This window comes from Phascolarctos cinereus, unplaced genomic scaffold (assembly GCF_003287225.1).
Source record: "Phascolarctos cinereus isolate Bilbo 61053 unplaced genomic scaffold, phaCin_HiC Scaffold_7;HRSCAF=346, whole genome shotgun sequence".
Taxonomy (NCBI): domain Eukaryota; kingdom Metazoa; phylum Chordata; class Mammalia; order Diprotodontia; family Phascolarctidae; genus Phascolarctos; species Phascolarctos cinereus.
Window position 1 is genome coordinate 42,344,407 of NW_027556180.1, and position 24,934 is coordinate 42,369,340.

Sequence of the window (24,934 nt, forward strand, 5' to 3'; positions counted from 1 at the left end):
TTTCATGGATTTGCAGTCATTAATGAGGTTAATTAGTAATCACGTGTGTACTGTCAGGGCTGTGCTCTCCTCCCTCCCTCCCTTCTAGATTTCTGAGCCTGGGGTTTTTGGAAGATGTAGCTGGATGTACCATTGGCCCGGACCCTTTGGAGACTTGGACCCTGAATGTATGGGAATCTCTCCTCTGCTCCAAAGTGAAGGGGAAGCGTCCAAGAAATCACTAGCTGAGTGAGACCAGCACTATCTAATCCCTGAACTCATTACTGCTTAGGCCCTGGATGCCTCCTGCCTTCCTGTTTAAGGAAGTTTTAAATTCCAAAGCTCCCCTTTAGCAGCTGGAAAAGTCTTACTTCTTCTCCCCCCAGGCCTTAACCCAATCCTGGCCTGCTATAACTATAAGACCCTACAGATCTTCATCAAAGGCAGGCCTGATTTGGGGAAGCATACCTGAAAAGAGAAGGAATAAAATGCCCATTTCTATAATCTATTTCACCTGGCTCTGAAAAGCCTACAGTCAATAGATATGTGTGTGTGTGTGTGTGTGTGTGTGTATGTGTATATATTATATACACATATATATATATACACACTCACCTTGTAGTTGATTTTTTGTATACTATCTATTTACTGAGCTATACATATTTGCCCTCAGGAAAGGGCATTCACTCTTGCCACATAACACATAGTAGGTACTTAATAAATGCCTATTCAACTGAATCAGAGCTACTCGGGCAAAGCCTAGTCACTTAGGACCAATAGAAAGATGTTATTGAACCTTGGACCAACATTTCATTATTATTATTATTATTATTATTATTATTATTATTATTATTATTATTATTATTATCCTTGCCCTTGAGAGCAGAATCTCCATAGGCTGAAATAACAAAAGCAGGGAAGAATGGGGATGGGGAAAGTGAGGCAGGTGTAACTTTTTTTAAGGGGAAATCAAAGAAGTGGACAAGGAGAATAAATGGAAAATTTTTCAGAAGTTGGTTTCTTTGGCTCAATAACCTTTTCTCGTTAAACTCAATCTATGTTAATAAGTTCTCCCCTCTCTCAGACTCCACTGTGTTTGGCCAACTTTATATCCACTTCTCAGCAGCCTGAAAAACCAGCCAACCTTGGAATTCATTTGCTCAGGACTTCTAAATATGCCAGAAACATTCCCTAACCCTTCCTCCCACCCTCAACACACACACACACACACACACACAAAATCAAATTATGTATTTTCAGATGTCCAAGCCAGCAATAAGGTTGTCCCCATGGGTAGATGTCTTTTAAGATTGGCACATTCAATGGCCAAATACTGCTCCAGACTGAATTTATGCTAACTCTGAGTTCATGAAGAACATACAAATATAGCAGGGCACAGGTCAGTAAATGACCGAGCATGGCACATCGTATTTGACTTGGAGGCGGGAAAATCTGGGTTTGAATCCTACATCAGATACTTTCTGTATGTCACTGATGGGGCTATTGATCACCTCTGAACTCTAGTCTCTCCATCTATAAAATGGTAATAAAAGCAGCAGCCACCTCACAGGGTTGTTGGGAAGATGAAATGAAATAATGTATGTAAAGTGGTTTACAAACTTGAAAGTGATCTATAAATGCAAGCTATCATCTTATTATTATCAGTTATCATGTTCTCATCTTTTTTGATGGAATCTGGATAGAAATGGTCAGAAAATGAGTAGCTCTCCTCGCTACTGTTCTTTTATATTAAATGTCCTTCATACCATTGTACAAATGAATAAAATGACTGATTTTTTTTTAATTGAGTAAGAGAATTTGGATGTAAGCTCATCTTTTGTACACTTGCTGAAAGCTTGGGATGAGTACAGTAGCAAGCAGGATGACATGGACTTTGTCTTGTTCTCACAATATTTTAATTTCATATAAATGTATATATGCACATACACAAGTGCATATGTGTGTATATGCATGCATGTGTATGTATACACTGTGTGTGCAAATATGCATATATATACACTGCATACACACACACATAGATAGATAGATAGATAGATAGATAGATAGATAGATAGATAGATAGATAGACAGACAGATAAAATTTGAAAATATTCCATGTCAGATAGTTTTTAGGTCACTGATCTTTGGTATGTGACATCTACTTAGAATGTTCATAACTTTTTATGGATTAGCATCATATGATTATGGGCAACTGTTCTGCCCCTCCCCTGGTTCCAGTACAGCTTATTGGTTGAATTCTCAAATATGTTGTGGGGTCTTTGCTGTTGTTTTATGTACCGCATACTGTAATACAAGATTTCTTTGGACTTTGGAGGGTAAAGGAGATATTATGTCCAGAAAATTATAAGCCCTTTGAATGCAAGAACTAGGTGGTTTTTTATCTTTATAACCCTATCATCTAGCTCCATAGCTTTAATATCATAGATGTTTAAAAATTACTTTGTGAATTTAATTGACTGAAGTTACCCATGGTGCCCACAAGTTGGATTTAATAAAAGAAAGCCCGCTGGGCCTGGAGTTAGGAGAGATATTGGTTCAGCCTTGGATGTGGGCCTTGTCACCTGAATGTCTCCCTTGACTTACTCAGGCTTCCCATCTGTAAAATGGAAACACCTACATTACCTACCTTACCTAGTTATTTTGAGGAATCTATCCAGTCATACATATGAAGCACTTTTGCTCCTTAGATACCAGCTGCTCTCTCTCCAAAAAATATTTGTTTTATTTTGTAGTTTGTGCCAGACAAACTTGATGAAGGAAGGGAGGTAAATATGCCAGAGTGAAAACAAGGAAAACTAATTCCATGGTTTCTACCCCTTTCCCCTACCCCCCATATTAGTCATCATCTCCCTTCTGTATGGATGTATGGAATGGGTTCCAATATTAGAAAGAAGCAGATTGGGAATGGGAAATGTATTTCAGAATGACAAGGGCCAGGTAAAGGAGGAGGAAAGAGGAAGGATAAGGAGCTATCTGCTATTGTGAATGTGATGCCCTGTATCTAGAGAAGAGAGAGGGTAGGAGAGTCTGTTATGCATTTTCCCTACAAAGAAAACATTATTTCTATACAACACATCCGTGGGGGACTCCCTTGATTTTTCCTTTTGGAGTTCTCCAGGACATTCAAATTATCTCCTGCTTCTTCTGGCCTGTGGGGGCCAGATAGATGGTCCCAACATCCAACCTACCTTGATGTTTTCCAATGTGCCAGAACTCTTTGAAACCCTCGCAGGCCTGTTTCTTCAGGGCTATCTATTTCCCACCTCCACCCCCACCCCCAAGGAATGTTGCCCTACTTTAACCTGCTAGGACTTTTGGACTTCTTCAAGGCTCTTTTTAAACAATAATAAACCATTCAGATTATGAAGAGAATTCCAGGGAAGCCTAAGTAAATATAGAGTCAGCCACCTTCTCCCTTCTACCAGCAGGCTCAAACCCATAGAGGTGGCACCTGCCGATCCAGGTAAGTGCCTTGAGGGCAAGGCAGAACAGCCTCTAACCATGAATACTTTGATTTTGCCTAATCCATATTATTCCCTGACAAATAGGATGCTAATAATAATAGCCAACATTTCTATAGTGCTTACTATGTGCCAGGCACTGTGCTAAACACTTTACAATTATTTTTTTATTTGATCTTCGCAGCAACTCTGGGAGGTAGGTGCTATTATTTTCCCTATTTTACAAATGTAGTAACTGAGGCAAATGAAGGTTGAGTGACTTACCCAGGGTCAAACAGCTTAATAGGTGTCTGAGGTCAAATTTGAACTTAGATCCCAGGCCCAGCTTTCTATTTTACTGCCATTAGCTCTTCAAATGGGGCTATTTACAGATGTCTTTGTGTTATTTCATAATACCCACAACTGGAGGAGTCTTTAGAAATTCTCTAGCTCTCCACCCCTACTGCTTGAATTTTATAGGGAAAGAAATGGTGGCCCAGAGAGACATTGCTTGTCTGGGGTCACTCAGGAAATAACCGGCAGAGTGAAATGGAATTCAAGCTCAAATATTCTAAGACCTAGAAATACTGATTAATGACTTGAAGTCAGGAGACAAGTGGAAGATGGGAGTAGGGATGGAGAGCAGTGACAGAAAGTCATGGACCAGGAAAAAAAAAGTCATCGACCAGATGAGGGAGTCTTGTAGGGGACTGCCACATGGTACAGGAAGGGATCTCTTCAGTTCATATTCCTTAAGGTACTCTGAACATGAATGCAATCTTTCTCTCCCAACCAGCCCCCTGAATTGCCCAGCCTGGCTTCTAGCTGCCTGCCTAAGTCAAAAGGTGCATTGGTAAATCAAGTGAAGCCCTATTTCCAGTCTCCCCCCCACCTTCTTTTAAACCTTGCATTCAACAGGCTGGCTGTCCCAAGGGAGAGGGAATAAACAAACAGGAATGATGGACTTTGGTCACAATAGCAGACATTTATATAATGAGCCCTTTCCAAATATTGTCTCATTTAAGCATCACAATAAGCCCTGGGAGTCAGTGGGTATTAGAAGAATTAATGTGCCCAGTTTACAGATGAGAAAAATGAAGCTCAGAGATGATCATTTAACCTATAATTGCATAAGTAGCAGACTAGACTGGAACCCAGCCCTCTACCAACTCCAAATCCCCCACCTTTTTGGCTAAAGTCTTCTGGCTTCTTAATGCTCTATGGCTAGGAAAGGGAATTCTAACATCGGTAATATACACACAGACATCTACAGTCTTCCATTCTCAGGTTGGGGTATATTCTGGTCCAACCTTGCCTGCCCATGAAGTCCTTCTCCCCTGATGTAGTACTGCTTTCCCAGGCTAACTGCAAAATAGAACTGCTACTGAGTTATAGGTAAGGATAAGGCCTAGATGATGGAAGTGACTTCCGGAAGGTTACATTGGTAGTGAGTGGGAGAACTGGAATCTGAACCCAAGGCCTCCGATTCCAACTACAATGTTTATTCCTAACCCCTTCCCTCCCACTGCAGAACACTGACCTTTGATGACTGATTTCCTGAAGCTACAGCAAAGCAGAATCCCACAGCAGGGGAAGTGATGTAATAACATTAGCAGCCGTAGCAGTTAGCACTCAAGTAGCACTTTACATACCTTATCTCGTGTGTTCCAAAAGCTGACTCAGTCCCTATCAGTCCCGGTCAAGTCCGAATCAGTTCCTGACATCCTTTCATGTACCCTCAATAGACGCTTATCCCTCTGTTTGAATTTTTTTATGTGTTCAAACTTTCTGGGGGAATGATCCCTAACTGATAGAGCCAAAATAAGAGAGAGGCCAGGAAGTCACCAACCTTGGAGCGGAAAAAGTGAGAGGAAAAAGCCCTTCAAAATATGATTCTGACTATCCAGAGCTCACCGTATCATTTGGATGGGGTGTGGGGAGAGGAGAGTGGAGAATATTAAATCAGCCCTTCACCCTGCTGTCAACTTGTAAGGCCTCCTGATTTTCCCTCAGGCAACGAACGTTTTGTCCCAGAATAAAGTCTAGGAATGACAGTTCCGGTTAGGGAACTCACCTCTACCTCAGCGCTTGACACTGTCCGATGGCGTTTTCCTCCTGGCTGGGACCAAGACCCGGGAATCTGGCCCAGATCCTTTCACGTGTACACAACTGGATTGTTTTCAAAAGCAGCCCGCCAACTGGCTCCGCCTCCCACTCCTCTCTGGGGCAGTTGGTGGCCCTTTGGCGTTCATAGAACAGGCCAGATAGTTTCTCTCACTTTCCCCCTATGGAAGGGGGTGCTATTCCCGTTCATCCAGAGTTCCCAAAGATTTCTTAGCCTAGGAACTCCTTTCTTGGTCTTTCCCCGACTTTTCAAGGCACCCGCGAGGCCCAGACTTGAGTGCCTTTATGAAGCGATAGATAAATGAATGGAGGAGTGGAGTCAAGAGGATCAGGTGAATCCGATGTGTTTGACCTTATGAAATCTGCTAATCACCCTTATGAGCTGGCTCTGCTCCTAACCCTAGAGAGGCCCCGGCACAACCTAAAACGGGACATTTTTTCCTATGTGGACATACGTAAGTGGTCGGTAGGATTGTGAGAAAGGGTGGGGCGCTTTTGTCAAATTCAGACCTTCTTTGTGACTTCTGGCATCGAATAAAGCCGAGCCAATTCCCCGAGAAACTTGAAAGCAACGACCTCTCTGACCCCACTTGGGGCCTTCTGTTGTGGTTACAAAGTTTAGTAGACGTACTCCTTTACTTTTTCTCCACCCCACCCCCGACTTAAAACGTAAAAAAGGAACTGCGTCCATAGCAAGAATGTTTGACCTGTGAGCAAGGATGCCCACCCCTCGTCCTGCTCAGCCAAGCTTCCGGCCGTTGTGCCCTCCGTGCACCCTACCGAAGTCCTGACTGAGCCGTCGAAGGGCGGTCTGAAATCTGCCCCCCATTCAGAGGGAGCTGCTTATACCTCCTTGCCTTGATGTAGAGGCAGAGCTCTCCTGGGGCGCATGGGAGTTGATCAGAAGTCGGGGTGGGGTCTGAGCCCTGGTTTTCGGACTCTGCAAAGAGGTATTCCGGACTTCTTTCTGTAAAGGAAAATGGGGTCTTGAGGAACCAATCAGGTGAAAATACTTTTAGTTTTACGTTGTGTAGTTTATCTTTGTCTTCGGGAATTTCCAACTCAAGACCTTAATTGGAGTGTAAATAATACTTCCCACTAATCCCTCATTAGATGACTTCAGACTAGTTGTGAACCAATGGCGTGTGCGTTTCCGAAAGGAAAAGTGGAAGCGAAGATGGGCTTGGTCCGGGTGTCTTTTGTTTTGTAGAGGAATGAGAAAAGAGGGAGAAAGGGACTGAGAGATGGATGGACGGGGGAGAGAGAGACAGAGAAGGATGATGTCACACAGAGAGAAATAGAGGCAGAGAGGAGGGCGGAGACGTAAACAGAGACAAGGAGAGACTTAGACGGAGAGAAGGAAACCGGGACAGAAAAAGACCAATATGGAAAGAGAGAGAGAGACAGGAGAGGATGATTAAAAAAAAAAGACAGAAGAGGGAAGTAGAGGCAGAAGACAGGAATAGAGGGAAAGAGACAGACACAGAAAAGCAGAGGTGGGGAAAGGGGCGCTTAAGGAAGAGGTATTTTTTTAGATTAAAGCCATTATCTCAGAGCGTTGCCGGACTCCAGGTGAGCCCCTATTTCGGAGCGCACAAAGGGCAGAGAAGTCACAGAGCAGGATTACTGTCAATCCCGGCTCCAGAGAGGCCGGAATACATACCATCCATTCCTATAGAAAGGTAGACAAACACAGGGTCTAACAACTTCCCTGCCGAGCCCTCTTTGTCTCCTCCTTCGCAAAGGGTGGGGAGGAGGGTACAGGGAGGGGGACGTGAAGGTCGTCGAAAGGGATACAGACCTCACCAGCATCCAAATTTAGGGCCCGAGTGACAGGCAGGGCCCCCATCTAAAAGCAGCCGAACTAGGAGGCAGCAGCAGGCCCACCCAGGTGGGGCCAATACAAGGGCCCCGCCGGGCATGGGGAAGAGTGGTAGCTTCAAACTGGCAAGGAGTTGGTACTAGCAAACTAAACAGATGACCGGAGACCGTGGAGGAGTGCAAAGTGCCCAAGTCGCCAGGGTAGGAGCAAAGAGCCTTTATAGATCCACCAGGATCCCCCTGGGACAATGGGCTTCTGGGATGTCAACTTGTGGGTTGCCCAGGCTTATTCCCCACCCCTTTTTACAGGTTCACTGTCCTTCTTGATCAAGGTGCTTGAGAGCCCAGTCTGGGGGGATGGAAAGAGCGGAGCCCTTTAGGAGCGCAGAAGAGCATGCCTAGTGCCTAGTCCAGGGGAGGGGGTGGAGGGAATGGTACGAAGGGGTGTGGGCTAGTCTCCCCTGGCTGTCATCCATCGTTTCTGATCTATGTGTCTACAGTCAGCGCTTCCTTCTTTCTGCTTGGACAGCGAGGGGAGGGTGGAGCGGACAATAGTCACTTTTTCCTCCACCCACTGGTTTTTTTTTTTTTTTGCTGGGGGAGAGGGTGATGCCGGTGTCTCTTCTTGGCCACCCCCCTTTCTCTTCCACTCCAGTGCTCCTCCACCCCCAACCTAAGGAGCTCAAAATAGCCTCATCGCTCTGCCCTTTTCAGTCTCTGGAGGAAACTGAGGCTTGACTAAGGTGGCCTTACTATTGATCCTCTTGCAGATCTTCCAAAAGCAGCAAAATAAAGCCCCATTACAAAAGACAGATGTTTAGGCCGATTAGGAATGGAGGAGGAAACCTGCAGCTGCACAGGAAAATAATCCATGAGCAGATAGTTTAATAAAAAAAAATTAAAAAGGAAAATATGAAGAATCAGTTCGACCTTGCAAGGTCTTCTGCTTTAAAAAAAAATCCTTATCAAACCCCTATTCTATGGCTTCAATAAACAGAACCCATTACCTCACGGCGTCTTTTGTTGGCCTCATACAAGAGAGAACAAAATGGTTATTCAGGGGACCGCTTTCGATTTTTATTGTGGGTAGTCCGCACAAAGAGGCGTGTTATTGTATTTAAAAGAACCATCTGTAGCAGAAACAATGGCATCAAATTATCTTTGAATACCCACTGAAAAAACATAAAGCTTTTTTTTTATTCTTCTGTACGGTGGGGGGATAGAGCACTGTTGGGCTAACTGACTTTTTTGTTGTTCTCTGGGTGCGTTCTTCTCTCTCCCCTCTCCCTCTCCCTCATCCTTTCTTCACTCTCCACTCTCTCTCTCCCCCTCTCTCTCCCTCTCTTTCTCTCTCTTTTAAAAAAAATCAGGCATTTGGGGTTTTAAGCCATAAACGATCTTTCTTGTTGCAGGGGCTCGCAGTGGCAAAGCTAGGCTAGGACTTGGAGGCTTCTGGCAGGCGAGGCGGGTGGAGGAGGAAGGAGGCTGACGGATCCACTGGGGGGAAGAAAAGCCGAACTGGATTCACCGTGTCCTGGATGGAAAAGGAGGAGGAGGAGGAGGAGGAGGAGGAGGAGGAGGAGGAGGAGGAGGAGGAGGACGAGGAGGAGGACGAGGAGGAGGAGGAGGACGAGGACGAGGACGAGGACAAGGACGAGGACGAGGACAGAGAGAGGGGAAACGCGGAGCTCCTTCAACTCGCGTTGTCCGGTGAGAAGTAAGCAAGCAGGAACTGACAGGAGGCTCCGGGAGCCCTCGCCTCCTTTCGCTTTTTTACCTGCCAATCAAACCGCTAGAAGACAACACCCTGATCTGGCATGGACATGTAAGTAGCTTGCAAACCAACTTTGACATTGACTACGAGCTTTCTCTTCTCATCTTTTCTCCTGTCCTCTCTCTTCTCATCTCCTCTCCTCTCCTCTCCTCTCCTCTCCTCTCCTCTCCTCTCCTCTCTTCTCTCCTCTCCCTCCCCTTTTCCACCTCCCTCCCTCACTTTTTCCCTTAATCCCCTCCTCCTTTTTTTTCCTTTTCTTTTTTTGACCTTTACAAAGATCTGGAAACCCACCTTGTGTGGCAATCTCTTCACCCAGGGTGATCGAAATCTGGAAGCGTTAACTTTTGCAATTGTTTGCTCATTTCGTTGTCTTTAAATAAGTGCTGAAATGAAAATGGTATCTTGTTATTTTCCTCCAAACAGTTTCGTTGTTGAACACAATCATCTGCCTTGTAAGGTCATAGGTTGTTAGTGGGGTGGTTGGTGGTGGTGGTGGTGTGTGTTTCCCTTATAAAAGTAAGAAACCAGATCCGGGAAGCACCAGAGAGGAACCCAGGACTTTGAAATCTAGACTTCTGCCCTTGTAGGGTTTGCTTGGCAGCTTGCCTTTCCACAGAGCCTCTCCCGCGCAATGCTGGTTATTAAAAAGGGGAGAGCGGGCCGCAGTCAAACTATGAAGCCTACCTGGTGCTCTGCTTTTTTTCTTTTCTTTTCTTTTCTTTTTTCTTTTTTTTTTAATTAGGGGATAGGATGGGGCATATAGGGCTGGGAGAATCAGTGAACTTTATGAAATGCCCGAAAAGTGGGTGAGGGCAAAATGTCACTTGGGAGAACGTACAAGTAAGTGCTTGTGACATGTCCAAGCCAGAAACTGGACAGAATTCTTGTCCCTTGGAGACGGGGAACGAAGGGCTTACTCTCTGGTGCCTCCTAACGGTAACCTGAACGTATGTTTTACTTTCCGTACTACTGAAGACCCAGTGGCTGTCAGCTAGGGAATCTTCCTCCCCCACCCCCTTCCTATCTTCGTTCCTTCCGGGAAGCAAATTAGTCATTTCCCCAAAATCATTTTCTAAAATCAGGAATGCTCCCACCTAAAATTGCCTCTCCAAAACCGACTAACACATGTCATTTTCCTTCTCTGAGGGCGCTATAAAGGATTGTTTTGCCTACCTGAGCTTTCTTCTGCTTCTCTGATACTCTGGGGCGCGAGTAGGGGGTGAGGGGGGGAGAGGGAATGATTGGGAAATTGCAGATGTTGACACCAACTCATTATAATACAATTTAACGAGGGGGGCTCATTTTAGTCTCTGTTAGGGAGCAACGTGGTACGAGAAGGAGCACCCCCCCCTTTAAGAATTTGGTAGATAAAGGTTAATCTTGGGCTGAATGATAGAGCTGTGATTGACAAGAGAAAAGGTGTTGAGGGCAGGTCGAGCTGTCTTATTTACAGCCCACTGCTTGCTATAGCGCCTTTGTTAGGACTCGAAAGCTAATTTCGTGCTGATCAAAAGCACCACGGAGTTAAAGGACTGGTAATGACTGCTAATTTCATTTCAGCCTCATACATCCCCAACTGCTGTAATTAAAGACGTGCGATTTAAATACAGGTGAACGTAGGTTGGTGGGTTGTGTGTGGGGTTTTTTTTAAGTTGAGGGAAAAGGGGGGGTACCATTTCTATTTCGTTGTGACTTCCCTCCTCTGCTTATGAAGTGGGGGTTTCCAGCCTGGGGGTAAGGACTGTCTGCCCTGCACTGCCTTGGAGGAGGAGATGCTGTCGAATGAAGGTAGCACAGAAAATAAGACTCCTGAACCCGGGGTTCCAAGTCATACCCTACAACCGGCGTGCGTGCTAGTTACTTGAGGCTCTAATTACTTATGAGGAAGGGCCGTCTGAAAGGATTCCAAACTTGGACGAGGGATCGGTAGGGACTGGCTCTCTAAAACGCCGCCTGAAAACTCAGTTTTCGAACGCTTAGCCGGGGATGTGCGGACGGGCACCCAAGGCGCACCACCTGCTCTCCTAATGGTACTCAGGCTTTTGGGGGCAAACATAAAGTCATGAAAGCTCGACGTGTTCGTAGTTGGCTAAGACAGATACTTTCCCTCTACTAAAAAAAAATGTATTTAATCTTTCTGATTCATAAAGTCTAGAACCCTCGCTTTGGAAAGACCCTGCAAGGGAGAGATCGTCTCTCCTTGGGCTGTGGCTCACGACTCCGACTGTCCTTTCTTAGCGCGCTTGTTGCGGGCGCCCCCTTTTGGACACGAGGGGAACTGCGTCGGGGTGGGGGGGTGGAGAGGGGCTGCTTGGAACCTGCTTTCCGTTTACTGGAAACTCTTGGGAGCCTTTTCCTCACAACCCCAGTCCTCTCTCCAAAAAGTGGGAGGAGAATCGAAAGGAGGGAAATGTTGCTGTCCTTGTAAAAATAGAGGAAGAATGACAGAGCCCAATTCCTTGTCTTCTCACCCCAAAAGATTGGATTGTGGGGTGCAGGTGTGAAAGAGAAGTCGGTGGTTTAGAAACTCGAGGAAAAGCAGGGGAAAGGAGGACCGATACTCTGCTGGTACAATAAAACCTTTAAAAAGGACTTTTCCTTCTAATGTCAACGTCTTGGAGACTGAAAGAGCAGGAAGACTTGACCCACAAGGGTGGTGACCCTTCAGTGGCAGGGCCCAGAGTACTCTTGGAGTCTTTCGGCGCACATATGACAGATAGGAATCACCATTGTCCAGTGTAGTCCTCCCCATTGTTTCCCGAAAGCAATTAAAAGGGAGAGGACCGATCTGCACCCTCCCTCGTTTTCCTCCGCCCTCTGGAGCCAAAGGCAACACTTTTTCGAACCCTGGGTCCCCTAGATCTCACTCGCCCCTTGGTCTTCTCGTCTCTCTCGTGCTCTTCTATAGCCAAAGACCACTTTCCTTTCACTCTATGGTTTTAATGCACCCGCATTCCAAACCACCGTCTGGAAAGAGAGTAGGAAGGAGGAAGGAAAGGGACATTTTGAAAAAAGCTTTCCCAAACAACTCACCTGGCTGCTGCCTGGATAAGACCTCAGGCAAAACTCACTGCAACATCTCTCAGAAAGACTCTGTAGATTATGGCAAACCCCTCAGGATTTTTTCATGCGGGTTTTTGTTTGTTTGTTTGGTTGGTTTTTTAATTACCAGGAAACTGTCTTTAATGACCGCTATTGGTGGTGTTGCTTCCATTTCACACTGGTTAGGGTGTGGGCATTCTGAAACAGCCTTCAGGTTCTCTCTTAAACTTAGAATAAGAGGAGATGTAGGCTTTTCACTTTTTTTCTTTCCAAAATCATTTTCTCTAAAAGGAGTAAACTTTCTTCCTGAGCCTGACAAAATTGATCATTTTCCATGACCCCAGTTTGGGTGGAAGTGAGGAAGGTACAGGTATTTTTAGATATAGTTGATTTTACACGAGATCCCTCTCTCCTGGATTCTCTCACTTAAAAAAAGAAAACCTGTAAACTTGTTTTGGAATTGGAATTTGGTGCTTGAAAACCTTGATTGAAGTTTAGGGCTGAGTAATGACTCAATGCCAAATAATTCTGTTCTAAAGGACAACCCAACTGCATTCCCAAAGCCCAAGCAGCTCCATTCTGTCCCTATGTGTGCTGTTGCCCTATTCTCCTGCTCTGCTGCTTTGAATCATGAAAGAGGGAGAAAGGGAAGATAGAAGGGGAAAAGGAAAAGCTAAAAGTGAAAGGTGAGAAGAAAAGGAAAAGAGAGGAGAGAAGAGATAAAGGGGAAAGGGGACCAGAATCAAATGTGTAACTTAGTAATGAACTGGAAGGCCTCTTGGCTCACTAATCGAGAACATTTCTCAGAAAGACTTCAAAAGGGTTTGTGGACCTTGGGGAAGCTATAGGTAGCAGGTGACAAAGATATCCAGGAAATGTACTTGTTTCTTGTCCTGAGGGAAGGAAAAAAGAAGGAAAGGCCCAGTGGATAGGAACTAGGTGAGAAAGAGTCAGAAATAAAGACAGAGTTTAGAAGAGAAACTTCTTCACTCTTTACTCCCAATTGACACTTACAAACACCCCTGCCCAGAATCTTAATAAAGTGGAGGTTCTCACGGATGGGAAGCCATGGTGAGACTTCAGAGTAGGTACATTTTCAGAGGTACCTGTTGGTCTCTTTGCTTTAAAATAGCACCCCTTTCTCTAGCATTTTGACAAGTGCTTTCTTTACAACCACCCTAGGCTGCTACTTGTTTCTATCTTTCTTTCTTTTCAAATTCCTCCTTGAGAAAAGTAGTTTGTCCTTCAGTAGCTAAGAGAAATCCCCATTAAATCAATTAAAAATGTCAGTTTCTAAACATTTCTTAATTCTCCAGACTTCAAAGTACCCCCTAACCAGAAGATCAGTTGGGCTGGAGAAGTCTTCTTCCCACTTTTCTCCCCTCATTTCTCCCCCCACCTTTTTTTTTCCTCCTCTCTACTTTCCTCCACTCAACTCATCTCTTTTTGAGGCTACTGGGGACTCCTGCACTTTCAGGCTTGCATTTTCTCCTAATTCATGCACTGATCCATTCAGTCACTGAAGGTCTCTAAGGGTAGTATTCTCCATGCCCCAGCCCCCTTTGACCTTGATGGTAGCAGGGTCTTCTCAGTGTGCTTCCTTCATCTAGGCAGCCTTCCTTCCAGTCCATCTGTCCTCCTTCCTTACATCCCCCATCCCCTTCCTTTAAGCTGGCAAAAGCACCTGCAAAAGAATGGGAGTCAGCTGGTATCTTATCTTGGGCCACTGTTTCTTGAAAGTGACCCTAACACAGGGGCAGCTAGGCGGCACTTACTAGCTGTGTGACCCTGGGCAAGTCATTTAACCCCAATTGCCTAAAAGGAAAAAAAAAGTGACCCTAACAATACCCTCTCCAAACAGAGAAATAGATTTTTTTCCCCCCATGACCTATAATCCCTCTGGAGGCTTAGCCTCAAACCCACCTTCTACTGTGGAGGCTATTCTCCAAATATTGGCTGGTGGTTGGGATAGTGATTGAGAATGTTGTTAATGGTAATGGAGGACAACAAGGAGAATGGTGAGGGTCTCATACCATCCATTCTATTTTCTCTTTCTTTAAAAAAACAAAACAAAACAAAACACAATCCACCTTATCAAAAAAAAATCCCAATCCAGTGCTGGAGTAGAGAACTTCTAGCCAAGTTTACTGCCTCAGATGGAGGCCTCATCTTGGGGCCTTGCTGGCAAAAGCTGGCTTAGGCTGGAGTGGGAGGAAGAAGGAAGAAGAAAGGGGAAAGGGGGAGAAGTGCAGCCACTAGTGATGCCCACAGCTTGGCCTTCTCAAAACTGGTGTGGATGAGAGAGAGCTGGGTTTCTCAAGGAGCTCAGACTGGATTGGACTTCCTCAACTACAATCCAGCCCATCTGAAGGTGGCTTGAGTGTTGAAACTGTCTATTCTGCTGGCCACTCATGAGCCCACAGAGCTCCTGTCAATAATCTGTGGACCAAGAGTTCAGATTGTCACTAAAGATCAACATAGTTTCTGAAGTACTCATTATAATCTATCATGTCAATGAGCTTCATTTTGAAGCTGGGGAGAGGATGGGTTGATCCAGTGGGGCCCCGCCTCTGTGGATTATTTTGCTACATAAACTCCCACTACAGAAGTGTTAGTCTTTGCTCTGAAGGGATGCTGGAGGTGGAGAAGTGAGGGGAAGAAAACCTTTTCTAGATGCTAGGCGTCAGAGCTTAGATCTTGCTCCCCACCCCTACATTACTCCAAGGATGTGGAGAGTTTTGGGGGGAGGTGTGAGGCTGTCGATGGCCAAGCCTGGCTTGCTCCCACTGGAGGAGAGAGCCTTTGTTGGAGGCAGTTCTAGTGGATCTTTGAGACAGATGTTCAAAGGTTGGGGGGCTGCTGCTTTAATCCTGGCTTTTTCTTCCTCCTTCAGTATTATGGTTTTTTTCTCTTCCCTGTCCATTAAAAGAAGGAAAGCCTGGTTTTTCTCTTCCTTTCTTTGGGTTGCCTACAACCTCCTCAAGCCCCCTACCCTCCAACCCCAAACTAGAATCTTCTGTGTTCAGCAAGGGCAGAGATTTTCTAGGCCGTTGTTTTTCCTGAATCCTGCCCCAGCTTTCCCCAACCTTAAGCATGACTCCTTCACCCTCCCAAGGGTGGCTGGCAGAAGTTGAGGAAAATACAGACTGTCTTTAGTTCTTTCCAGCACCAAAGGTGTTTAAGAAATGAGTGAGATTGCTGTGTAATGAAACCTGCCCAGAGACCAAGAGACAGAGAACTCTACTTGGAGAGAAGCACGGAGAAGGGGAAAAGAGAAAATAAAGAATCAGTCTCCAGGAGTCCCAGGAAAGCCCTGGCTTTCCCTGTTGTGGGCTATCATTGCTGCCCACATGAGCTTTTGGAGAGGATAGCAATGCTACTTTCTTGCCTTCCAAGCTCTCTTCGCTCCCTCCCTGCTATTGGAAAAAGAGCCTGGAGTAGAGAATTGGAAATAATTATAGTCCCCTCAGGGAAACCAGGGCACGAATACATTCTAGACAGCCGACAATTCACCAGGCCTCTCTAGTACACCGCACCCGTGGTCTTCTCGAAGTGGACTCCGACAGGTGCTTGAAGGCCATTCCATAAAAGCTTCAGGGTGGGGTAGGAAAGATAAGGGATCCTCTGCTTTTCCTTTCTTCTCCCTGGTCCCCCCACCACCCCCATTTCCTGGAGGGGGGTAGGTGATGATCTGAGTCGCCAACCTCGGGAATAAGACATTCCAGGAAAGTGGAAAACCCATTAGAGGCAACTCCCTTGTATATTTCATTTGGGCCCCTCAGGGGAAGTCGCTATTAAAAAAACAATTACCCGCTTGCTTTTTAATAAGCAAACTCGTTTCCACGGACATCAGCTGGTGTGATGGAGTGGGGACAAAGTCTTTCCACTGAAACTGCTGACAGGTTCTGGAGTGGGAACAGGAGTAGGAAGGTTGAGGGGTGATAATGTAGGGGTGTGTGTGTACTGGGCGTGGGAATGTTTGCAATGTCTGCAGTACGTGCAGATATAGACGCGTATACCTCGGTGGTACCTCTCTTCACGTTGGGATTTCGGTGCACCAACACACGAGAGAACCCGAATTTACCTACAATCTGAAATGGCAGCCCAAAGGGCCTCAATATATTTGTCTTTTGGCACTCCGGGTCTTTTTTTTTTTTAAAACGTTTTTATTTCTTCAGAGAGAATTAAGATAAAAGAGAGAAAAGGAAGGCGGGCGGGAGAATGCAGAGCGAGAATGCAAGTCTTCAAGGGTCCTTAGAGCTCTTGAGGGAAATGATTGAGTGAAATTGGGTCTAGGCTGAGAAAGCATTTGTTCGTTTTGTGGGCAAAGACACTTCTGCAAATTAAAAGCAAGATGCTTAAGGAACAGACGCGAGGGAGGGGGGAAAGATGATTAAGCAATTTTAAGTAGGCGAAGCCACACACACTCCTAGCTCCATCTTTCCTGGAGTATTTTAGGGAAGTGAGAAAATGTTCACAGGTCACTCAACGTAACGGGTGTTCAAATTACTGTGTCTCCCCTTCCCAAATCTGAGAAGTTAGGAAGAAATTTAATGGGAAGGGGCGTTAGGGAGAAGCCTCAATTATTTTGCAGAGTGGCCTATAAAAATCTGAATTCTTCTTTGGGGTCTGAAAGAAATGAAGTTCGATAAAAGTAAATTCTAAGACCGTTGTTGCCTGGGACTTTACATATTCTCCTACCGTAGGCCGGCCGACGACTTGTTTTTGGTAGGAATGTGTGCCTCCGAGTTGAAGAAATGATAGTTGACCGTGTCTTGACATTCGTCTCTATTGCCTTTATAAATACAGAGTCCCAGCCTGTCTCAATTTCTTGGCCATGCTGCAATACTTTAGAACATCCCAAATGGGAGTGCACCTCTTTGTTGTGATTTTAAAACATACAAAGACAACAACCAAAAAACCAGTAGTAACAAACCACCTTTAGAAAGGAAAAGAAGACAGGACTGTGTGGTTCTTTTGTAATTTTTCAGTTCTCATATATTAAGGGGAAAGATTTGAACCAACTCTACCCACCCAAATAGCCCCGGGCCTAGCCTGAATACTATTATTGTTCTTTTTTTTTCCTCCTTAAAAAAAAAAAAAATTCAAGGGTCCGCTGCTTCTGTCAGTTGTCCTGAACTAGGTTACTAGTGATTTTCAGTTGCTGCACTGGGAAATGAGGTAGAGGGAGGAAAAACCAATAAATCAACAAACATTTATTAAAAATCTACAGGGCCAGGCACTGTTCTAGGTGCTGGGGATAAAAATAAAAAGAGTGAAACAATCCTTACTCTCAAGGAGGGGGGAGGGGGGAAGGGCGGGTGGAACTTGGTTTGGCTAAGTTAGTTTTCACTCCGACCCCCCAATCTATTTTCAGGTTCAGGATATTTTGTCTTCCCTCTCCGAATCATTCTTTCTCTCTCTCTCTCTCTCTCTCTCTCTCTCTCTCTCTCTCTCTCTCTCTCTCTCTCTCTTCTCTCTCTCTCTCTTAAATTAAAACTTTTGGAGGATCCAGCTGACATTTCTGCGAAAATTAAGTTATCAAGCCAATGATTATTTCGCCGAGAGATAAAATTCTCCTGGCCCTCACTGTCAAATAGGGCCCCTTTCAGATTTTAATTACAAAATAAAATTAGTCTGCTCTTCCTCGGAAGGGTTTGCGAGTCGTTAAACAGAGCTCTCCCCCAATACTGGTGGTCGTCAAACTCTGCTAATTAGCAATGCTGAGAAATTCCAGTTAACAAGGACATTCTCCAAGACTGCGGGTTCCCTGCCGCTCGCCTTCATTTCCATAAGAAGATTAAGAGTGGAGGGGAGCGCTCTCAGATGCAGATGCAGAAACGAAGCGTCTCTTAACGAGCATCATAATAGTAAGATGCTAGGCTAGTTCTCACCTAATTACCGCAAGTTAAACCTCTATTTGCCGCTAGGGAGAAAAAATAGGTCTGCGGTTCTTTCGATGAACAAAATTGTTTGATAGCTTTAGATATGCTACTGCCGAAGGGAGGGTGCAGGAGAAGGGAGTGGACACGCAGGAAAAAAAAAAAACTTAAATTAAAAAGTTAGATTTCCACTTACCACAGGAGGTTGTTTCTTTGGGGATTCTAAAGGGCTTTTTACCTAAAGCCGGTCCTAGAACCAAAGGAAGGCAAAATATTCCAGGAGTCCCCAGCTCCTTCCCCGACCTCTCCTACCCCCCCCAACCTTTTAAGCTGTCTAATCTATCAATAAAAGTGTGGAAGAGTTATTTCCCGTCCTTTGGAAGGAGGGCGGGGGAGAGGGAAAGGAGGGAAAGGAGGGAAAGGGACATTTCTATCCTGTTTCCTATAAGCACTTTTCCGTTTCCATAAATCATACCAAAGACAACAAGTTAAAGGATCCCTGAATGAAGAGCCCTGTCTTAAGTCGCATTCTCTTCCTGAGGAGTGCATGGAGGGTGGTTATTAGCTATGCAGCAGGCTAATAGGAAGGACTGTGGGACCCGGGCGCTTGCGCCAGCGTTTGGGGTTGGAGGTTATGAGTATTTAGGGCTGAGTGATGGCGGTGGGTTTCAATGGTGTGGCCAGGGATTCGATTTTGTAAATACACAAGTCGTCAGAAGTCTAGTGGGAAAAGGGGTTTCCGCGCCCTTAGTGGCTCCTGATTTTCCCCAGCAAGTTATTCTCACGCCTGAATGCCAGCGACAGTTAGTTGTATTACGTGGATAAGTCAAACGCGCTTAATTAAAACAAAGCTGAAAATAAATGCAGCCAATGAGGCTCCAATTGTGACGCATTCCCCCCCCATTTATGTGATCAACGCAATTAGCTGAGGCCCAAGCCAGCCCCTTTCACCTCTTAAATACATTATTATAGAGTTCAGGCATAAATGCTTGCATCTGGTTATCGGAGGTGGGGGTGGGAAGCAATCTTCCGGCTGCCTCAGTTGAGCGAGCAAACCCTCCCGGTGGCCCCAACTCCCTACTGCCCACCCAGAGAAGCCCGGACCACAATGTACTCGGGTCTCCAAGGGCACCAGTTATCAGTTTCTTGCAATAAACCAACCCCACCCATGGCCACCCCCCATTGCAGCCCACCTCCGGCCCAAACTTAATTAATCCGCGAGATTGGAGGAGGGAGGGGGGAAAGGACCCGGGGGTGGAGGGATGATGTGATCAAGTGCCCACACCCAGGAGAAGAGGTGTCCCTAATTTTCACTCTCCCTAGTTTACCATAGCCCAAGGATTAGACCGCCGTTAAGTAGTTGAGTAAATTGAATCAGACTCTTACACGCCTCTGAGGGACACATACCAATCTGTTGATTAAAAATTACTTGTAATTAATTTTGCTTCTCATCACCCCACCCATCCTTCCTTCTTTAGGGTGAAGATGAAGATTTCCTAACGTTTTTCTTTTTAAAATGATAAGCGCGATTCTTGGGGAAAACTCGCGCCAGTAGGGGGCGCACCAACCCCGTCCCTGAAACCCGTGGCACAGAAAAGCCCTTGGCTGCCACCTCGGGCTGGGCTCCAGTTCCCAGCTCCCGCCGCCCCTCCCCTCGGCTCCGACCCCCCCTCCGCCAAACACCCTAATCATTTCTCTGGTCCTCCTTTGCCTGGTTTCTGGGCGCGTTTGAGTACCTCTCATTCCATTTTAAAGTCCGGGGGGGTCCCACATCCCCCTCCCCCTTTCGAAGGAGCCCCAGGCTTATAACTAACACCCAAACTTTAGAAATAAATAGGGAGTGTCCCTCTCCCCCTCCACACACACTTTCTTTGAAGGGATGGGATGGGAACTGAATTTAGAGGAATTCTGAAAGTGCCCCACACACAGCGATTTCAACTTACGCCTCCTCTTCCCCCCCCCCCATTGTCCAAGATAGTTTACAAGAGAAGCGGACAGAGCGGGCGAGGGTGGGGATGATGAAGAGAGGGAGCAACGACTTCTCTTCCTTCTCAGTAATTCTTACTTTTGCTGAGTGAATTAATGCAATAGATGGAACGTGGCTGGGATCTAGCGATCGGTACATTTGCCTATCAGTGAAGGGGGATGGGGTTGGGTAGAGTGTTAAAGGAGAAAAAAATAAATAACCCTGATGGTTTAAGCCCTTTATAAGCCACAAATAGCATGAGGTTGTTGCTTCTTTTTTTTCCCTTTGTAGTCAAGTGCATTTTAGCCACAAAGATCCCAACAAGAGAGTGGAAGGAAAGTTAGACCGGGCTTTGTTTGCCTGCGTGTAGTGACAAGAGAAACAAAACTACCTATTTGTAACGGACGTGCTCCCATTTCTCAACGCATTGAGTTCCCACCTATTGAAATCTTTACATCGGGACAATGGGAAAGCGGCTAAAATTACCCTCCTGGGTCCGCTGCGAGCAAGATTCCAGAGACCCTCCAGTCCAGTCCCCCTTCCACCTACCCCCCTTCACTTCTCGTCCTAGCTCGTCTCCACTCCTTCCTCCCCTCCTCCTTTCTAGGTTTTTTTGTCCACAGCCTGCTCCCTTGTCTCTCCTCTCCTGACCCTGGATGGGTCTGGCAGACCTCACCCCACCCTGACCTCCCGGGCCCGGGGAGCCCAGTCCCAAGCGAATTACTGAGCCAAAAGAAGAATGGGGAGCGTGTTGCAGACTTTGGGGGAGTGATCGACAGGACAAAAGGAAAAGGGGATAAAGTTTGGGTTGTGGGAACTGTGTTTGAGGCGCTGGAAAACAATAGCACGTTAGAACTTGGGAGTTGTGTTCTGTCTGATCCCAGTTCTCTGGGTGTGAACTGAAGGAACCTTAATCTAACTCCCTTCTTCCTCCTCCCTCCTCCTCCTGTTTCCTTCTTTCTGTCTCCCTCTTCTCTCCTTCCCCCTTCGTTTATTAGAGTTATGCTCCCCTTATTCCTTATTTGAAAGGGACACACTGAAATTCTTCTGATAGACTTAAGAGAAAGGAGAAGGGAAGAAGAGAATGAGGAATATGGGGCTAGAGTTTGTGGCCTTTTTTTTTTTGCTTTTCCTCACTGAATGGATTAAGGATTGGGCGGGTGGGGGCGGGGCGGGGGAGGAGGAGCAGGAGGAGAATGAATTAGATATGAGATACCTACAATTTCTTAATAACAAAGCCTATACAGGAAGAAAAGGGGTGTCCCTGCAAGGAGGGATGCATTGGCCTGAAACTTGGCAGGAATGAGCTTACAAGTATTTTCTAAACAAGGAAGGAAAGTGAGAGCAAAGTCTTGGGAATACTACTTCCCCAGCTCCCTTGCAGAAACCACACTGAGATGCAAAGACCAGAAAGAAAGCGAGTTGGAGGGACAAATTGGACCTTAGGAGTGAGGGTGGGAATGAAGGAGGAGGGGAACCTGTAGCCTGGTGGGCTTTGCAGCTAATTCTCTTGGTAGTTCTGGGAAAGTGTCAACTACGGGAGAAAGAACAAGGGTGTCATAGAGAACAAATCTCTGGGACCCTTTTCTGAAATACTTATGGCAGACTTGCATTAGGTGGCCCCTCCACCCCGTAACTACTCAATCTCTTCCTTCACCCAACCCTCAGTTCCCCAAAATCAACACCAAGTTTGAAGGGGGAAAAAACCCAAGGCAGCCACAATGCTGTTTACCCTCTTCCTCCGAAAAGGCGTGTGGTGTGACCTGTTGCAGCGAGAGGGATACAAAGGTTTCTTAGTGGCTGGCTGGCTGGCGGTGGGACCCGCCTCCCCCTCCCCCAAGGCCGCGGAAAGCTCCGCGGCGCGGCAGGCCCCGCCCCCTTTCATGCAAAACCAGCCGGAGAGGCTTGTCCTGTGTGGAGGAGCCCGAGCACGCTGATTGGTCCGGGGAAACCCATTTATTCCCTGACAGCCCCCATCACATGGATGGTTGTCTATTAACTTGTTCAAAAAAGTCTCAGGAGTTGTCAAGGCGGAGAAGAGAGTGTTTGCAAAAGGGGGGAAAGTAGTTTGCTGCCTCTTTAAGACTCGGAGGAGAGAGAACAAGCGAGGAGAGCAGGAGAGCGAGAAAGAAAGAGAGGAAGAGAGGGGGAGAGAGAAAGAAGTTTTGAGCCCCGGGCTCAAAGCAGCGTTTCACCCAAATAATAATAATAATAATAATAATAACAGCAGCGGCGGCGGCGGCGACAGCAGCAGCAGAAGCCAGTGGAGGAGTTTTTCTTCCTGATCCTGCTTCCAGTTCGTCTCCTTGCTCTGCGTTTTTCATTGCTCCTCATCTTATTTTGTTGGAGGCGCGTGCTCCCGACCCCCCCCACCCTTCTCCTCCTCCCCTCCTCCCCTCCCCCCGCCCTCGGGCCCCCCGAAAAGTCTTGCCGGCCCGTCCGGGACGCCCGAGGCCGGCCCGGGGAGGTCGGGGGCCCGCGGAGCGCGCGATCCAAGGAGCGGCGCGATGTACAACATGCTGGAGACAGACCTCAAGCCTCCCGGCCCTCAGCAAACTTCGGGGGGCGGCGGCGGCGGCGGCGGTGGTGGCGGTGGCGGCGGCGGCCCTAACTCCACATCGGCGGGCGGCACGAACCAGAAGAACAGCCCGGACCGCGTAAAGCGGCCCATGAACGCCTTCATGGTGTGGTCCCGCGGGCAGCGGCGCAAGATGGCCCAGGAGAACCCCAAAATGCACAACTCGGAGATCAGCAAGCGGCTGGGCGCCGAGTGGAAGCTGCTGTCGGAGGCCGAGAAGCGGCCCTTCATCGACGAGGCCAAGCGGCTGCGCGCCTTGCACATGAAAGAGCACCCGGACTACAAGTACCGGCCGCGCCGGAAAACCAAGACGCTGCTCAAGAAGGACAAATACACGCTGCCCGGCGGCCTGCTGGCTCCCGGCGGCAACAGCATGGGCGGCGGCGTCGGCGTCGGGGCTGGCGGCCTGGGCGGCGGCGTCAACCAGCGCATGGACAGCTACGCGCACATGAACGGCTGGAGCAACGGCGGCTACGGCATGATGCAGGAGCAGCTAGGCTACCCGCAGCACCCGGGTCTCAACGCGCACAACGCGGCGGCGGCAGCAGCCGCAGCCGCCGCGGCCGCCCAGATGCAGCCCATGCACCGCTACGACGTGAGCGCCCTGCAGTACAACTCCATGACGAGCTCGCAGACTTACATGAACGGCTCGCCCACCTACAGCAGCATGGCGTACTCGCAGCAGGCCGCCCCCGGCGGCGGCGCTGGCGGAGGCGGCGGCGGCGCCATGGCCCTGGGCTCCATGGGCTCCGTGGTCAAGTCAGAGGCCAGCTCCAGCCCCCCCGTGGTCACTTCGTCGTCGCACTCCAGGGCGCCCTGCCAGGCCGGGGACCTGCGGGACATGATCAGCATGTACCTGCCCGGCGCCGAGGTGCCCGAGCCCGCGGCGCCCAGCAGACTTCATATGTCCCAGCACTACCAGGGCGCGCCGGTGCCGGGCACGGCCATCAACGGCACTCTGCCCCTGTCGCACATGTGAGCCCCGGAGCTCTGCAGGGCAGGAACTTTTTTTTTTTAAGGAAAAGGAAAAAAAAAAGACACAAAGAGACTGTATGGCTTAGAGAAAGGGGCCCACCACACCATGGCATGGGGGGGGGAATTCCCCACCATCTACAGCAATGACAACTGCAAAGAACTTAACACACACACACACACACACACACACACACACACACACACACACACACACGCGCGCGCGCGACAAAACAAAAACCCAACAACTACCGCAACGCCAAGAAGAAAACTTTTATTGAGAGATTCCGGACTTCTTTTTGGGGGACTATTTTTGTACAGAGAACTTGGGGGAGGGGGAGACAAAAAGGGGGGCTTGTATAGATCTCTGAAGGGAAGAAAACTACACAAAACTTTTTAAAAAGTTCTAGCGTGGACGGTAGGAGCTTTGCAGAAAGTTTGCAAAAGTCTTTACCCATAATATTTAGAGCTAGTCTCCAAGTGACGACGAAAAAAATGTTTTAATATTTGCAAGCAACTTTTGTACAGTATTTATCGAGATAAACATGGCAATCAAAATGTCCATTGTTTCTAATCTGAAAATTTGCCAATATTTTTCAAGAGTCTTCTTGCAGAATTTCCGATCACTGCAACTGGGATTTGGGGCAGTTGCAAACAAGAGAGGAGGGAATTAATTTCGATTTGGACATTTTAATTGTTTAGAAATCGTACAAAAGGAGAAAAAAGGTTAGGATACTTGCAAAAAACCATTTCCGTGGTTTTCTATAAAAGGGCAAACGTTTAGGTTGTACTCATTTTTTTTTTTACTTATTGTTAAGAGAAAAAAAAAGCAAAAGCTGGCCCCTCCATACAGGTTGCCACGGCTGGTAATTTATAATAGCATTTATTTCCAAACTTTTCATTCTGTTTCAGTATGAATACAAATTAAAAAACAAAAAACAGAGAGAGCGACCTGAAATTACTGTGTTTGAAATATTTTCTTATGGTTTGTAATATTTCTGTAAATTTATTGTGATATTTACGGTTTTTTTTTCCTCCCTCATTTTTGGTAGTTGTATTTTAAAAACTCGGCTGACCCTGTTTCTTTAAACCAGTCTGCCGAGTGTCCATGTACATATATTTGAACTAATCCCGTCCTTATAACAGCTACATTTTCAACTTAAGTTTTTATTCCATTATGCACAGTTTGAGATAATAAATTTTTGAAATATGGACACTGAAATTCCATTTGCGTCTTGGATTTCTTTGGAGAAGACAATGGCGTTGTCTGGCAGTGCCTGGGGGAACTAAAATGCCAGGTTCCTTAGAATGGCCTTAGCAAAACAAACAAACAAA

At 46.8% G+C, this 24,934-nt stretch overlaps 1 protein-coding gene and 1 long non-coding RNA gene across 5 annotated transcripts in view; both read left to right on the top strand.

Moving 5' to 3' along the window:
- The first annotated feature begins 8,694 nt into the window (after window positions 1-8,694).
- LOC110204746 (uncharacterized) overlaps window positions 8,695-24,934 on the top strand; it is a 56,311-nt gene continuing 40,071 nt past the window's right edge. For all 4 annotated transcript variants that reach the window (XR_013483314.1, XR_013483316.1, XR_002323407.2 and 1 more), the window contains exon 1: window positions 8,695-9,210. This is a non-coding gene — a long non-coding RNA (uncharacterized LOC110204746). The remainder of the gene's footprint in view (window positions 9,211-24,934) is intronic.
- On the top strand, window positions 22,018-23,706 carry SOX2 (SRY-box transcription factor 2). Its single transcript, XM_020980825.2, has one exon. It carries the CDS (start codon window positions 22,557-22,559, stop codon window positions 23,604-23,606), a length of 1,050 nt encoding a protein of 349 aa, XP_020836484.1. The 5' UTR covers window positions 22,018-22,556; the 3' UTR covers window positions 23,607-23,706.

What these genes read in the sequence shown, in the direction of transcription:
- SOX2 (XM_020980825.2), top strand. Translation starts at nt 22,557, where the DNA reads ATGTACAACATGCTGGAGACAGACCTCAAGCCTCCCGGCCCTCAGCAA.